This window comes from Mya arenaria, chromosome 2 (genome assembly GCF_026914265.1).
Source record: "Mya arenaria isolate MELC-2E11 chromosome 2, ASM2691426v1".
Taxonomy (NCBI): Eukaryota; Metazoa; Mollusca; class Bivalvia; order Myida; family Myidae; genus Mya; species Mya arenaria.
Window position 1 is genome coordinate 71,369,587 of NC_069123.1, and position 14,637 is coordinate 71,384,223.

A 14,637-nucleotide genomic window follows, 5' to 3' on the forward strand; every position below is an offset into this window, starting at 1 on the left:
CACAACTTGAATTCTTAGAATCAGATGAGTCGCCTGTTGGGAGCACCCACACATCTACTAATGTCACCATGACCTTTGACCTATTGATTCACTAGTGGTCATCTACTGATCCTATCCAATGTGCATACCAAGTCTGAAGACACTTCACCATGTCATTCAAAATTTATTTATCAGAAAAATAATTGTGACGCAGACAAAATAACTCCTGTGTCTGCCATGCTTAGTAAGAAACAAAAAAAAACAACAATTAATGGCCTAGTCCAATTAAATTTTGTCTTATAACTGTATTTGTACACTCATTAACAATATTTACATCTCGCATGCTCATTCAAAAGGACAGCACATAAGATGTTTATCTATTAAACTATTACCCTGTATGGCAGAGCCCACCCTAGAGACTGGAGCCTGTTTCTTCTTGCCAAGGGTGCGCAGCTGAGATAGCACCTGTCTGTGTGGGGCAGCAGCCTCGGCCTGGGCTTCCTCTGCCCCTATCTCAGCACCACTGGCCACCCGTCGGGCAACACGTGACTGAAACTGCCTGTACAGACAATGTTGGCCATTAACTTACAAGCACAACAGAGTAGTATTAATAGGTAACATTGAATACATGGAAAAAGGTTGAAAAGAGTTTCATAAACATTAAAACATAATTTTAAATTTTGATGACGATAATAAATTTCTTTTCTTAACTTTTAATTTTTGAAAGTAATTGATTCTATAAAACATTTGTGGTAAGTCCTTGCAACTCTGACACATTAAATAAGCTAACTGGTAAATGAAGCTCTTAAATTATTATATAATTAATGGTGTGTTTCATTTCTCTGTGATTAATGATAATAAATACAAACTCATGTTTGGCTTTCAGCTGCTCGTATGGTTGCGCATTTTTCTGCAAGCCGTTTTGGAAGACAGCATCAGCCTTCTTGTAGTTGCCCAGCTGTTCCAGGAGACACGCCCATCCCTCATAAAAACAGCCTAATTCACAACCAAAGCTCTGGTCATACATGAACTTGTAGATTTCCAGTGGGTCGTTGCAAATATCAGCCTAAAATTAAATTGTTCAAAATTGCCTTTTTAAACTTTTCATTAAGTTTTATCTTTGTAAACTTGTATTTTATAAAACAAACAATTACAACATTCATAAACTTGTTAAAGGCTAACATTAAACAAACTAGACAAAAAAACATAGAGCATTTCAACATGCACTTTTAAACATTAAAATGGCTAAATAATGCTTAATTTGACATTTAAGAGTAAAAGTGTATGAATATAAATTGCTACCATTTTCATCCAGACATAGATGTATCTTTCATCATTCTTGTATCTTTCATCAGTATTGAATTGACGAGCACATCTTTCCAACAATTTTGTGAGAACTGACTCGGAGCCACCTTTAGGAAATGTCTGCTCTGCCCAAAGTATATACCTAATAATACAAGAAGTAAACTTCATTTCAAAGTTATTAAAAAATAAGAACACAATTGTTTAAAAAGTTTCAATTACATTATTTTCAATAGTATAATGGCTACAGAAACAATTTTTTATTGTTTTTTCGAAATTTTATTTCACTTATTCATGAACTTGTAGATTTCAAGCGGATCATTGCAAATATCAGCCTAAAATGAAATGGCTTAAAATTGCCTTTGCCTATGCACAAAATTGACAAAAACCATAACTCTTAGTGTTCTTTATGTTTGAGAATTAAATTCCATATCATACACTTCTGTTTAATTCTCTTAAAGGGCTACATTGTTAAATACAACAGTACATCATATACTTACTTATACCAAACTTCAATGGGGTCATCTCCAGCATATGTTCGCAGTTCAGTTTCAAAAACACTGTAATAAAATAGTAAACATTTGTTACACAGTTAATGACTTATTTATTTATAAACATGTAATTACAGGAAAATTGACTCAGTATTTATTCACATTATAAGGTCCAGTAGAGTGAGCACTCAGGGATGATAACAGAGCCCCCCGAAGCTTTCTGTATTTTAGGGATTCTAATACCCTTTTTTGCCTTAGAATAGTGTTTAAGGAGTACACCTTTCGGTTTGGTAGATATAATTATGTTCAACACGAGACATCCACAATCAGAACAATTATCAGGAATCTTAGCAGTGAAGTTTAACACCTTTGTCTTTAAACATAGTTAAATTAACTTTTTTTACCTGAAGTCACAGGCATTAGACATGTACCTGACATTTTGGTTCAGTTGTCCACTTCCCATAAAACTCGACTGGCTATGATCAAATGCCTGTGTATGAACAGTCTACACTGTGGGATGTTTGATTTATAATAATGAACAACATATATATCAATTATCATGCTTGCAAATGTTTATTGTAAAAGTGTTATTTATTCCATTTTTATGTATTGTAAATAATCATTATGTACCATAAGATTATTTATTCCATTTTTTTGCACATTTGATGAGAATATAATGTTATTAATTATTATATATATTATTCCAAGTAATATCCAAACGGGACTTAAATGCTTTGGCAGCATAGCCGTTGTGGACATGGTGGACTTTGATGTATTCTGGTTCCCAAGCCAGATTTTTTACCCTCATGTTGTTACATGAGTCCAGAAGCACACAAACTAGATTGACCCACGGCAGTTCAAGTCTCTCAAACAGGCTTTCAAATTCTATGAAAATTGATTTAGAATCAGCACTTGTGATTTTAAGGAGGCCAAATGTCTCAACACTATTTCTTTCTCTATAGAAGAAAAATAGCTGCAACAGTTTTTTCATTGTTTGTGTTTGTTGACTTGTCAAAGTTGAAACAAAACCGAAATCCATTAACTCCTCCACATGTTCATCATTGAAATGGCTAGCCACTCCTTAAGTCATCTTGTATGATGTACACCTTTGAAGTTTTAATTTGCTGAGAGCTTTTGTATCTTTGGCAAGTGTCTTAAGTAAAACACACTACTGTGGTGCCAGGGAGCATGTTCAGCCAATCCGAATCGGGATGTCCGAAATAATGCTACATGCGCAAAACTCATTCTCAGTTTGATCACTTTCTATGAACTTAAAAAGAAACGTTTCGGGACTTTATCTTAAAAATAAATGGCAAATATACTCTTAAAATCGATGAATCGATGTTTTTAGAAGTTGGTGGTGGACGTTTTTTTCCAATTTTCCAATACCCGTTTATTTGTCGTCGTCTGTCATATCCGACCATCCGGATACTGCCTTCTAGTCCCATCGGTAATTTCCGTAATCACCGGATGCTATCTTAACCAATCATATAGCTCGATTGCCAGACGTAATTAGGTTCGTTAATTTCTGGCTTTCACTTCTGGAAAACTCACCTTTGGTACCCATATTGTACGAACTGAGCTCGAATCGCTCCCTGTACCCCTCCCCCCTAGAAAAAATCTCAACGGATTTACGTTAATCTCAAAATCGATCCGTGAGGCCTTAAATCCGGAATAATCCGGAATTTTATCATCCCTGGCACTCAAATGATATCCATATAAGTAAAATTGATAACCTCAGTCACAATGTAAGCTAATATGCTAATATGTTAATGTCATTTTTCTTATTACTGATGACAAATTGTATTATTTGAATTCACAGGAACTAGTCATTTCATGCCCTGACCACTTCGTACCCTCCAATTTTTTATCATTTCTAATCCTTTTGTACTTGACAAAATGGACAGGGATCAAAACGACTACAAACCAAATTCACAACCCACAATCTGACATTGGCTGTAAAGTTTTACGAGATTTATAGTCAGTAAATTAAATATATATTCCGGTTGTAGATAAAGTACACACTCGCTGGTACCTGGCCCAAGCTGAATAATATGAAAAATGGCTGACCCTATTGGGTGAGGCATGTCAACAATCAAAAAGTGGTGTGAAAGTCATTTCTTTAATATTTTCATGAGAATGGTGAAAACATTTATTCGGACATTGACTAATTAGTTGAAAGAAAGTAAATGACTGATTGTGCCATTATCAAGATAAATCACTTTTGGCATGGATTTCAGCATGTTCCTTGCCTTTGAAATTTTATGTAGAATTAAATGTTCAAACTATTTGCTTTAAGGGTCTTAAAAAGAATTGTTTCCACACTTTGGACATGTATTGGTCATGTGAAGCTCCTAGTATCAGGTATAATTTCTACATTGAATAATTAATAAATTACTTAAGTGTAACAACAACTCATTTTTTGTCAATTAAACATTTTACTTCCAAAATTTAAGCCACTGTGATTTCTTAAAGGAAGCCAGAAAATGCGGCATCTGTATTCTGTATTCTGTATCTTTCCTCCAACGTTGGAGAACCGTGTTTTACCACGTATGGTTTATCACCATCACCAATGTTTAAACCAATTATTTACGTATCACTGGTATATGTACACCCGCACTGTACACGTCACAACACTACCTATGTAATAGTGTACAGTCGGTTAGCAGAGCCATTAACACCGCCTAAGGCCGCGTATTGTCTGTATCTCTCAGTATGAAGACAGTATGGAAGTCTTCTGATTTGGTACTCTAGGTCTGCTAATCTCTGTATGTCATCTTCAGTAGGTCTAGTTAGTAGGTGGGAGCAGTCAATTAAGTATCTTACTCTCTCGATTTGGTTCAAGGTCTGCCACTGACCATCTTTCTTTGCACACTTATTAAATTCTATTATAATGTCATTGATTATGGGCTTTCTAACTGTTTGTAGGTTGATACATTCTAATATAAAGTGTTCCAGCGTCTCACTAGATTCATTACATAGTTGGCATGTGGGATTCACAGAATTTTGGTTGAAGTTTGCTTTCGTACTTTGAAGGATATATGTTCCCACAAGTAGTTTTAGTTTCACTGGTATGCGGGTAATGTCTCTTGTTGATTTGGTTTTTATTCTTAGTATAGGATGTGTATGTCCAGGTTGATAGAATTGAAAGTTCATGTGTTGTAGACTTTTGTAATGTACTGCAGTTGTTAAGATTTGTTCTTTCCACTTGTAGTTAACTACATTTTTTACTTTGTTTTTCCATACGACACGTTTAAATGGGTTGGATATTACTGAAGTAATGTCATCAAGATCATAAAACCACAGTAGTCTCCTGATTTCAATGAACCAACTATTGCTTTTTCCGTCTTTCACAATTGTCTGTCTTTGAGCGAGAGTTTTTTCTATAGAGTTGTCATCTTGTAGGCAGATGTTGTTTAGTAATGTTAATGCTTTTTTATGTATTTGAGCTTCTACAGGTAGGACTCCAGATATAATATATATCGCTGCATCCGCTGTGTTGTTTGGCAAGGATAGTAGTTGTTTTATACTTTTTTTCTGAAACACTTCTAATTTTTCCATAGCACATTTCCCTGGTAGAATAACTTCTAATCCATAAGTCAGTATTGGTAGTACATAAAGGTTGAATAGATGTAAACGGGTTTGAGGGTCAGTTCTTTGATAACCATGCAACTCATCTGAGAATAGTTTATACAGTGTTTTTCTGGCCTTTGTTATGTTATTGTCAGTATTACATTCCGTAGACTGGGCTTTTGTAGATGTACGTTTAATTCCAAGATGGGTTGTAGAGTCAACAGTTTTTATCACATTTTCATTAATTGTATAGGTTCCATTTTCAACATTACTAGCACTCTTTGTAGTTGGTGTAATATGTAAATGTTCTGTTTTTTTGGGTTGAAGATGGTATCTTTCTTGCTTCGCAAAGTTTTCAGCTATGTCAATCAGGATTTGAGTTTCTTTCTTCACTGTAGAGTTCAATGTAATATCGTCCGCACAGGCTGTGGCATTGCATCTTGTTGTTCCAATTTTACAACCAATCTCCTTGTCTTGTAGTCTGTTCAGTAAAGGGTTCACATAAATTTTATATAAATCAGCACTGAGTACTCCACCTTGTCTCACCCCTTGTAGTACAGGAAATTGTTCAGATCTATTGCCTTGCCACTGCACTATACTTGCTGTATTTTCATGAATATTCTTAAGTAAAGTCCAATGCATATCTTGAATTCCCATATGATAGATTCTTCTGAGTAAGTGTTTATGGTCAACTACATCAAATGCTGATTTGGCATCCAACAATATCATGTCTACGTTTTCTTTGTTGTCCTTACATTCTCTAATTATTTCTTCTAATACTAATGAAGCATGAAGTGGAGATGTGTTCTTTGTAAATCCTCTTTGGTATGGGTTTTGCTTGTCTATTATGGTATCATTGATTCTATGTTTTATCACAGATTCAATAATTTTCTCAATGACTGGCAAGACTGTTATTCCACGGTAGTTTGTAACGTCTTGACACTTTCCTTTGTTTTTGAATACAGGAGTGAGAATTCCAACTTTAAGAAGGTCCGGGATTTGGCCAGTTTGAAATATTCTATTCATAATTTCTAATATTTTCTCTCTTAACAGTGGACCGCCATATTTTATATTTTCAATTGTCATTCCAAAAATATCATCAGCTTTCCCTGTGTTAATTGAGTTAATAGCTTCATCTAATTCTGGTTCAGTTACAGGCTCTACCTCTGTATCAAGAACTATGTCATCCATCAGTGAAACTTCATTAATAACTTGTTGATGATAATCACTGTCATATTCATCAGAATTTGTTAAATCTGCTAGTGCACTAAAGTGTTCGTGGAAACCAGAGATGATATTCTCTTGACTTTCAAGCTCTTTTCCATTCACATTTAATTTTTCTAGTACATTATGTTTTCTCTTCTGAGAGTTGACCAGTTTATAGAAGAGTTTCTTATCATTAATCTTTGTATCCATTATTTTTTCACGTTCATAATCTTTGCGTCTGGCATGCTCTATTCTACATTTACTACGAAATTCTTTCTTTTTTACTTTCATTGTTGTGTGTGATAGATTTCCATTTTCAGTTGATTTCCAGCATCTTTCCATTCTTTGTATGAACATCTAAGTGCATTCAGAGAATTTGCTATGTCATGGTTCCATACTCTTAATTTTGGTTTCGCCTTCATACTGCGTGGTTTCCTAGAAAAAGTTTGCATAGAGTCATTAATAATTTGAATTATCTGTTTGGTGTTCTCAGTTATCGAAGAGATGTCGGCTGTTTCTGTGACTCTTAGGTGTTGTATTTTTTCATTGATCAGATTCTGATATGTTTCCTTGTCAATCTTTTCCCAGTTTATTCTCCTTTTATATAGAGTAGTCACTTGTTTGGTACACTGTTTCTTGAATGAACATTTCAGTGACATGCTAATAGGGTAATGATCCGATAGGTTTTCTGGTATATCACTCAGGACTATTTTGATACTATAGTTATTGTTTGCGATAGGTTTTAGAAAGTAATCAATCTCCGAACATTCTACACCGGTTGACAATACATAGGTTTTACCACTAACATCAAAGCACAAAGAATATTGTTCAATAAATGATTTGATCAGTAGAGTTCTTTTGTCCGATTTACATTCATTTTTCGATAGATCAACGTTCATGTCACCACCTATTAATATTTCATGTGTGGATTTATATTTTTCACAGATATCATAGAGATACTCAATTGTTTCTGCATATTCTAAGTCTGATTTCTTTGAACCTCGAGAAGGCATATAAACAGATACTATCAAGATATTATGAGATAACGATTTGAATTCAATACACTGTATTCGTTCGTTTCCGTCTTTAATGGTGTTTAATAGATGGTCAATGGATTTGTCCCATATAACAGCTACGCCTCCATAACCTCTTGGTAATTGATAGGGTAAAATAGGGTCATCATTATCAGCTCCTTTTCCGATGTAATTAAAGTTTTTATCAATTTCTCCTAGCAGGTTAATATTATTTTCGAATAACCAGGTTTCTTGTAGCAGTAGGATTTGATTACTTTTCATTATCTGACATATCGCTTCGGTGTTTGTTTTTACATTTTTGCAATTGAATGAGCAAATATTTAAAGTCTCTATCGATGTAGACGTGTTCCCGGTGACAGGGTCCATTCTTCGTCTAAAAAAGAGGAGTCATCAGGGGTCCTTTGTGTACTGTTTGGGGATCCACTTTGCTCGTCTATAGGCTCTTTACCTTTGTCTTTTGGTGATTGGACAGTTGTTCTTGGACTGCATTGCTCGTCATTGGTAGCGTTTTGGGTTAGGGTGGTTCTCTCAGTCTGGTTTTCTGGTAAATTAGTAATTATCTCTTTTTCCGGCCGGGTTTGGTTACTGGCTCTACTATGCCAGGGTTTGTCTGTTCTTCTGGTAGGTAATTGCTGCCTTTTACTGTGGTTTTTGTAGAAAATACTTGGACCAGCTAGGGCTAGATGAAGCTTGTTTTTTTGTACTGTAACATCTCCTAAAGTAGGGTGTTGAATAACTTGAGTATCGTCACATCCTCGGGCTCCTTGTGTAAGTTCATTTTCAGGGACGTTGTCAATATTTTGTACATTCTTGTATTTTTCCGTGGAGCTGTTACTACCTTGTTTTTCCGTCGCTATGGTCACTTTCGTAATTTCACAGTCAGGACTAGGGATACAGGTTTCCGGTGTTTTTTGGTCTAAGATCTCTAGCTGCTTATCAACTTGCTTCAGTATGAATGATGTAACTCTGTCATGTATGGATTGAAGTAACTTGCTATCATCTGAATGGTGATCAATATTGTCTTTTTTGTTTGTAGGCAAGCTTTGTGTTGAGTTGCTATTTACTTTTGTTTCTAGCATGTCTATTCTTTTCTCATATGTTTTAAGGGTTCTGTTCAGTTCTTCGTTTTGTGATTCTAATTTTTGTATGTATTTTTCTAATTTTGCTGTATGTCCATTCTTTTCGTTAATTTCTTTTTCTCTAATTTTTAACTGGTTTTCAAGTTTCTTAAGATTTACTTCTTTCTGTCTCAGTTGTTGTCCATTTTCTTCAGGATTCTTCATAGTCACCTCAGTTTGTGTATCTTTGGATTTCATCAATGTATGACACTGTGTGTCTAAGACGAGGTCTATAGTTGGGTTTTGACTAGTAATGGCTGCTTGCTCTCCAAGTCCTAGGCATGCAGGGCATATAGCTGAGTGTTCAATGTCGGCAAGGCATCTCTCATGGTAAATCTCGTTGCACACATCACACACATCTTCTTCATCTATTACTTCCTTATCACAAACTAAGCAAATGACTGTATCTTTTGTTGTTTCTTCACTTAGTAGATTTTGTACTATTGATTTTGATTCAACCTTTTTTTGTGGAATATTGATTTTTTTGGACTTAGGGTTCTTGTTTTTGGTTGGACGGATAATTGAAGCTACCTGGGTACAGAGCCCACACTGGAAGTTGCAGTTAGAGTCCGATTCAATTTTTCTAATGTCCGGTTCTGTTAGTCCTGCGCATCTGTAATGGATCCAATGCTCAGATGTCGAACATAACACACTTCTTGTTAGACAGTTTTTTTGACATTTGATACATGAGATGTCTTCATTGTTTTTTGCATTTGGTTTTACACCTTTCGGTCGGCTATTGTCGCTATTTTCTTGAATTTTCACATTCTGCATTTTTTGAATCTCTTCTATGAATATCTGGTTTAGTTTGTCTGTATTAATTCTTTGCCCATCTATTTTTGCACTACAACATACTTCATAGATTTGATCGAGATCTTCATTGATAAATATATTTTGCTGTTTTCCGTTTACTAAAATTCTACTGGTTGTGTTGTAAATGTTCAGGGTATATTTGTTATTTACACGTATGGTGAATTGAACTATATTATTTCCTCCTCTGTCAGTAGATTGTTCGATTGTCACTTCGCTTGAATCTTTCTTTCTGTAATACACAAGCGTAGCAGCTTTCAAAAGTTCGAATGTTGCAGTGTCAGCCGTCATGACAATCCCCCCATTTGTGTGTTCGATTTTTACATTATCGGTTCTCTTTGCAGCGTGAAGTTTTTTCAGTAATGCTTTATCTACATTGAGATCGTAGTTGGTACCTCCAATTGTTGTGTATACTTCAGTATCTACATTCTTATGAGACTGATTTAGCTTGCTTAAAAGTTGCGAACTGCTCTGTCTAGTTAGAGCCATTATAATATTTGGGTTTGTGGAATACACAGGAAAATGTTCATAAAATGTTCATTAAAATGTTATGTAAAAGATATCACTTTAAAACACTCATGTAAGATCTAGTAAGTATCCATATTAAAACATGAATAAATAAAGGTAATTAAAAGCAGGTATAAGAAATACAGAGTAGTAGAAGCTGTATTTGATAAGAGTTCCAATCTGCTATAGATAAATCAAGTGGCTTAGTTGGTGAAATTTATTTTCCAAGATGGCGTCTCCGCCACGATATTTCGTGGGATACTCTCGGTACTGTCTTCACTCTATCTGCACCTCATTAACATGGGAATGTGAAAATAACATACAGCGGTTGCTAGGTAAATTGTCTAAAAAGTTAAGCACAATATAATAGTTCAGTTCTAGGAACAGTCTGAAAATTTCGTTGTTTCTACAGTTTTTGTCTTGACAATATTCATAAATTGTGGGTTTCTATACTCAGATACTCAATACCCGGCGCATACACAATTGCTCTTAAAATCGATGAATCGATGTTTTTAGAAGTTGGTGGTGGACGTTTTTTTCCAATTTTCCAATACCCGTTTATTTGTCGTCGTCTGTCATATCCGACCATCCGGATACTGCCTTCTAGTCCCATCGGTAATTTCCGTAATCACCGGATGCTATCTTAACCAATCATATAGCTCGATTGCCAGACGTAATTAGGTTCGTTAATTTCTGGCTTTCACTTCTGGAAAACTCACCTTTGGTACCCATATTGTACGAACTGAGCTCGAATCGCTCCCTGTACCCCTCCCCCCTAGAAAAAATCTCAACGGATTTACGTTAATCTCAAAATCGATCCGTGAGGCCTTAAATCCGGAATAATCCGGAATTTTATCATCCCTGGCACTCAAATGATATCCATATAAGTAAAATTGATAACCTCAGTCACAATGTAAGCTAATATGCTAATATGTTAATGTCATTTTTCTTATTACTGATGACAAATTGTATTATTTGAATTCACAGGAACTAGTCATTTCATGCCCTGACCACTTCGTACCCTCCAATTTTTTATCATTTCTAATCCTTTTGTACTTGACAAAATGGACAGGGATCAAAACGACTACAAACCAAATTCACAACCCACAATCTGACATTGGCTGTAAAGTTTTACGAGATTTATAGTCAGTAAATTAAATATATATTCCGGTTGTAGATAAAGTACACACTCGCTGGTACCTGGCCCAAGCTGAATAATATGAAAAATGGCTGACCCTATTGGGTGAGGCATGTCAACAATCAAAAAGTGGTGTGAAAGTCATTTCTTTAATATTTTCATGAGAATGGTGAAAACATTTATTCGGACATTGACTAATTAGTTGAAAGAAAGTAAATGACTGATTGTGCCATTATCAAGATAAATCACTTTTGGCATGGATTTCAGCATGTTCCTTGCCTTTGAAATTTTATGTAGAATTAAATGTTCAAACTATTTGCTTTAAGGGTCTTAAAAAGAATTGTTTCCACACTTTGGACATGTATTGGTCATGTGAAGCTCCTAGTATCAGGTATAATTTCTACATTGAATAATTAATAAATTACTTAAGTGTAACAACAACTCATTTTTTGTCAATTAAACATCTAGCCACAATAATGCGCATATAGGGATCATTTTTTATCGTTTGGATATTCATTTTGTTACCTAAACGTCACAAGTCGACTGATTCATACCAATGTAAAATATATTCTGCAATTGTAACTCCACAATAACTAACACAACATTGTTTTATAAAAACACAAAAGTTTCACATAATTTTTTTTAGCCAATACCTTTCTCTAATTACACTTTAGTGTTTTATGAAACACAAATTCAGATCGATCTGACAACAAGGCATCACCATTTTTCAACTATATAGCAGGTGCCCGATATCTTTCCGCTCAATATTCCTAGTGCTGGGATATGTCATTCATTGGCTTGAAAAACAACAAGTGGTACAGTATATGGACATGTAGAGAAGCCAAAACAAAATTCATCAAAGACTATCTCTCTGATTAATATGTATTATGTTGACATACTAGATTGACAAACCATACTTCTCACTGCTGCGGCCTATCAAAAACTTAGCAAGAGCACATGATAATAAATTTGTTCCAATAATCACTAAATTAAATCATCAAATTATAGAAACCCACTGTTTTTCTTCCCGGATTCTGTGTTCGTCGTTTCCGCGGAGTCCTGCGTTAAGACTGGACATACGACGACCCTGTTTTATTGGTTGAACATTTTCCTTACTTAACTCCCATTCATTATCTGCCATATTTGAACGAAAAACTTCACGAACAAACAGAAAACAAAACAAACTCAAAACATTGTTTTTAAAGATGAGCGCGGTTAACTACCGGAAGTTGTATGGATGTCAATAAAGCCCCAAAGAAAATTAAAAATAAAGTCATCCTGATCGAAAAAATAAACACATTTTAATATACCGCTAGAATGCATGTTTATTAGTGTATCTTATAGATATAAATAATACTATATCTTTTCTAACTTTGTTAATTATGGGGTCGCACTAAAATGCGGTCTTTACAGCGGACGATATAGAAGCGTTGAAAACTGCCGACGACATATTTTTCGGGTTGGTATGAAATGCATACAACAAAGAAATAGTGTAACGCATACAACATAGGCAAAGAAGGGTTTTTACATTTGCATACAACATACACAAAGAAGGATGTTGAGAAACGCATACAACATAGAATAAGAACAAAAATATTGACAGTGAAATTTTATTGTTTAAATCAATAAATTATTATGTTTATGAGTTTAGTCAAGTGAAAAATAGTTAAGTCACTTTATTTTTGAATTTTGCTTTTAGAATTAAAACCTAATTGATTGTTTTTTAAACTTCTTGTTTTGTATGAATAGGGAAAAGAACCTTATTTCAAATCATTAAAATTGGTTTAATGGTTTTATATCTAGATTTATAAAGAAACAATTTATTATTTTTTTTATGAAGACTTTGAAATCGGCCAAAGTAAAGACAGAGTCCTTGGATAAATCGTGTTATAGTGTTTTCTTTCCAAAAATAAAAACAAATATACGATTTTCTGGAGCGATTTAACATGAATGATTCAAAATTGTAAAGTTGTGTGTTTCCCATATGTGTAGAATCTGTAGAAACTTTTATTTCGTTTATTGACTTTATCTTCTTCTGACCTGTGTATCTTACTCAGCTTCTGTGTATTGATCTTAATCTTTATTGACCTATATGCTGTCTTGTGACAATCCTTTGATTTCATTTATTGCCTTCCTTATTATAAACTCCCCAAAATTCTGAGACAATACTCCTATTATCCATGATAGCAGGTGCTATGCAATCGTTTGTTTGTTCTTTATTCACACATCGTTAATTGAAGGGATGCCATAAAGATAGGTGTTAGGTGACAAATGAAAAATATATAATGAATCATGATTATGTCATTTGGGCACCTTATGGCAGACAATACACATAAGTAATCTCCAATAACTGGTATTTTACTGGACAAGTGACCCTTAATTTTATTGGATAAGTGACCCCCACCAACCTGTATATAGTACACAGCTTCTGTGTATTGATCTCAATCTTTATTGAATTTGATGATTTTGTAAATCTAGACAACTCATTAAGTTTAACGCCAAACTAAAACACAAAATTCCGGGAAAGCAAAAAAAGCCTTTTTTTACTCTGCATTAACGCCAAAATTACTCATTAAACATCAAGGACTCCAAAGCAGGAAAAAAAAAAGATTTTTTTTAATTAAAGTTTGAGGCAAATTGAATTCATAAAATCCCTAACATAGAACCATTACCAGAAAAAGAAAAATGTGACAGCTTTGTATATCTTGAAAACATAAGAAATTATAATTAATGAACCAGTTTCAGAAATGTTTCTTACTGGCCAACCTTTATTTGACTGTTAATGACAAAAACTTTACAAAAAGCTTTCTTTGAAACATATGGAAGCAGCACATATTTTGTATAGAAAACATTTACTTAGTACGTAATACTATATAATGTCTCCCACTTTTCGGTGAGGATGAAGAACGGTGGAAATATAATTTTAAAATGGACCCAACAATTTCGCCTGCATGTCAAATTCACCACACCCGTCAAGACCAACACATATTGTGTTAACACACCTTCAGATAATTCAACAACCACTGAGGAATTTCTATGTTTTGCATGCAATATTTAAGTAAAAAATTACTCAGTATAGTAAACAAATAAATGTACATTTATCATGTGTAAACTCTTTACATCCCACATGCTTCTCTGTTGCATTCATCATTTTTTATATAATATATTTATGCAACTGTGTTGTTCATTTTGGATACAATTTATAATTGTTACATATAATTTACAATAATTCATGTATGTCTTTTATCAAGTACCAGGTGCTTTACTATACTTATGAGAAATTATTTATATAGATTTATTTTATATCTGATGTATTGTAATCATGCAGTGTGACATGATATGTTTCTGTTTCATAAATGTGCTTATATAGTATACACAATGAATACAATCTTTATTTCATCCAATTGCAAAGTTTTCATAAACTTTTTGTTTCCTTCAAGCTATTAAACCAGTTTTAATGATTTCATATAAGGTTCTTT

The 14,637-nt window shown here is 34.1% G+C and overlaps 1 protein-coding gene across 2 annotated transcripts in view; it reads right to left on the reverse strand.

Moving 5' to 3' along the window:
* The window catches only part of LOC128224160 (mitotic checkpoint serine/threonine-protein kinase BUB1-like), a 33,572-nt gene extending 21,198 nt beyond the window's left edge, over positions 1–12,374 (reverse strand). For both annotated transcript variants that reach the window (XM_052933896.1, XM_052933885.1), the window contains exons 1-5: positions 12,175–12,374; positions 1,782–1,841; positions 1,282–1,426; positions 849–1,045; positions 372–538 (exon numbers count right to left, since the gene is read on the reverse strand). In XM_052933896.1, coding sequence (XP_052789856.1) covers positions 372–538; positions 849–1,045; positions 1,282–1,426; positions 1,782–1,841; positions 12,175–12,299 — 694 coding nt within the window. In that variant the 5' untranslated portion in view covers positions 12,300–12,374. The remainder of the gene's footprint in view (positions 1–371; positions 539–848; positions 1,046–1,281; positions 1,427–1,781; positions 1,842–12,174) is intronic.
* Positions 12,375–14,637: the final 2,263 nt, after the last annotated feature.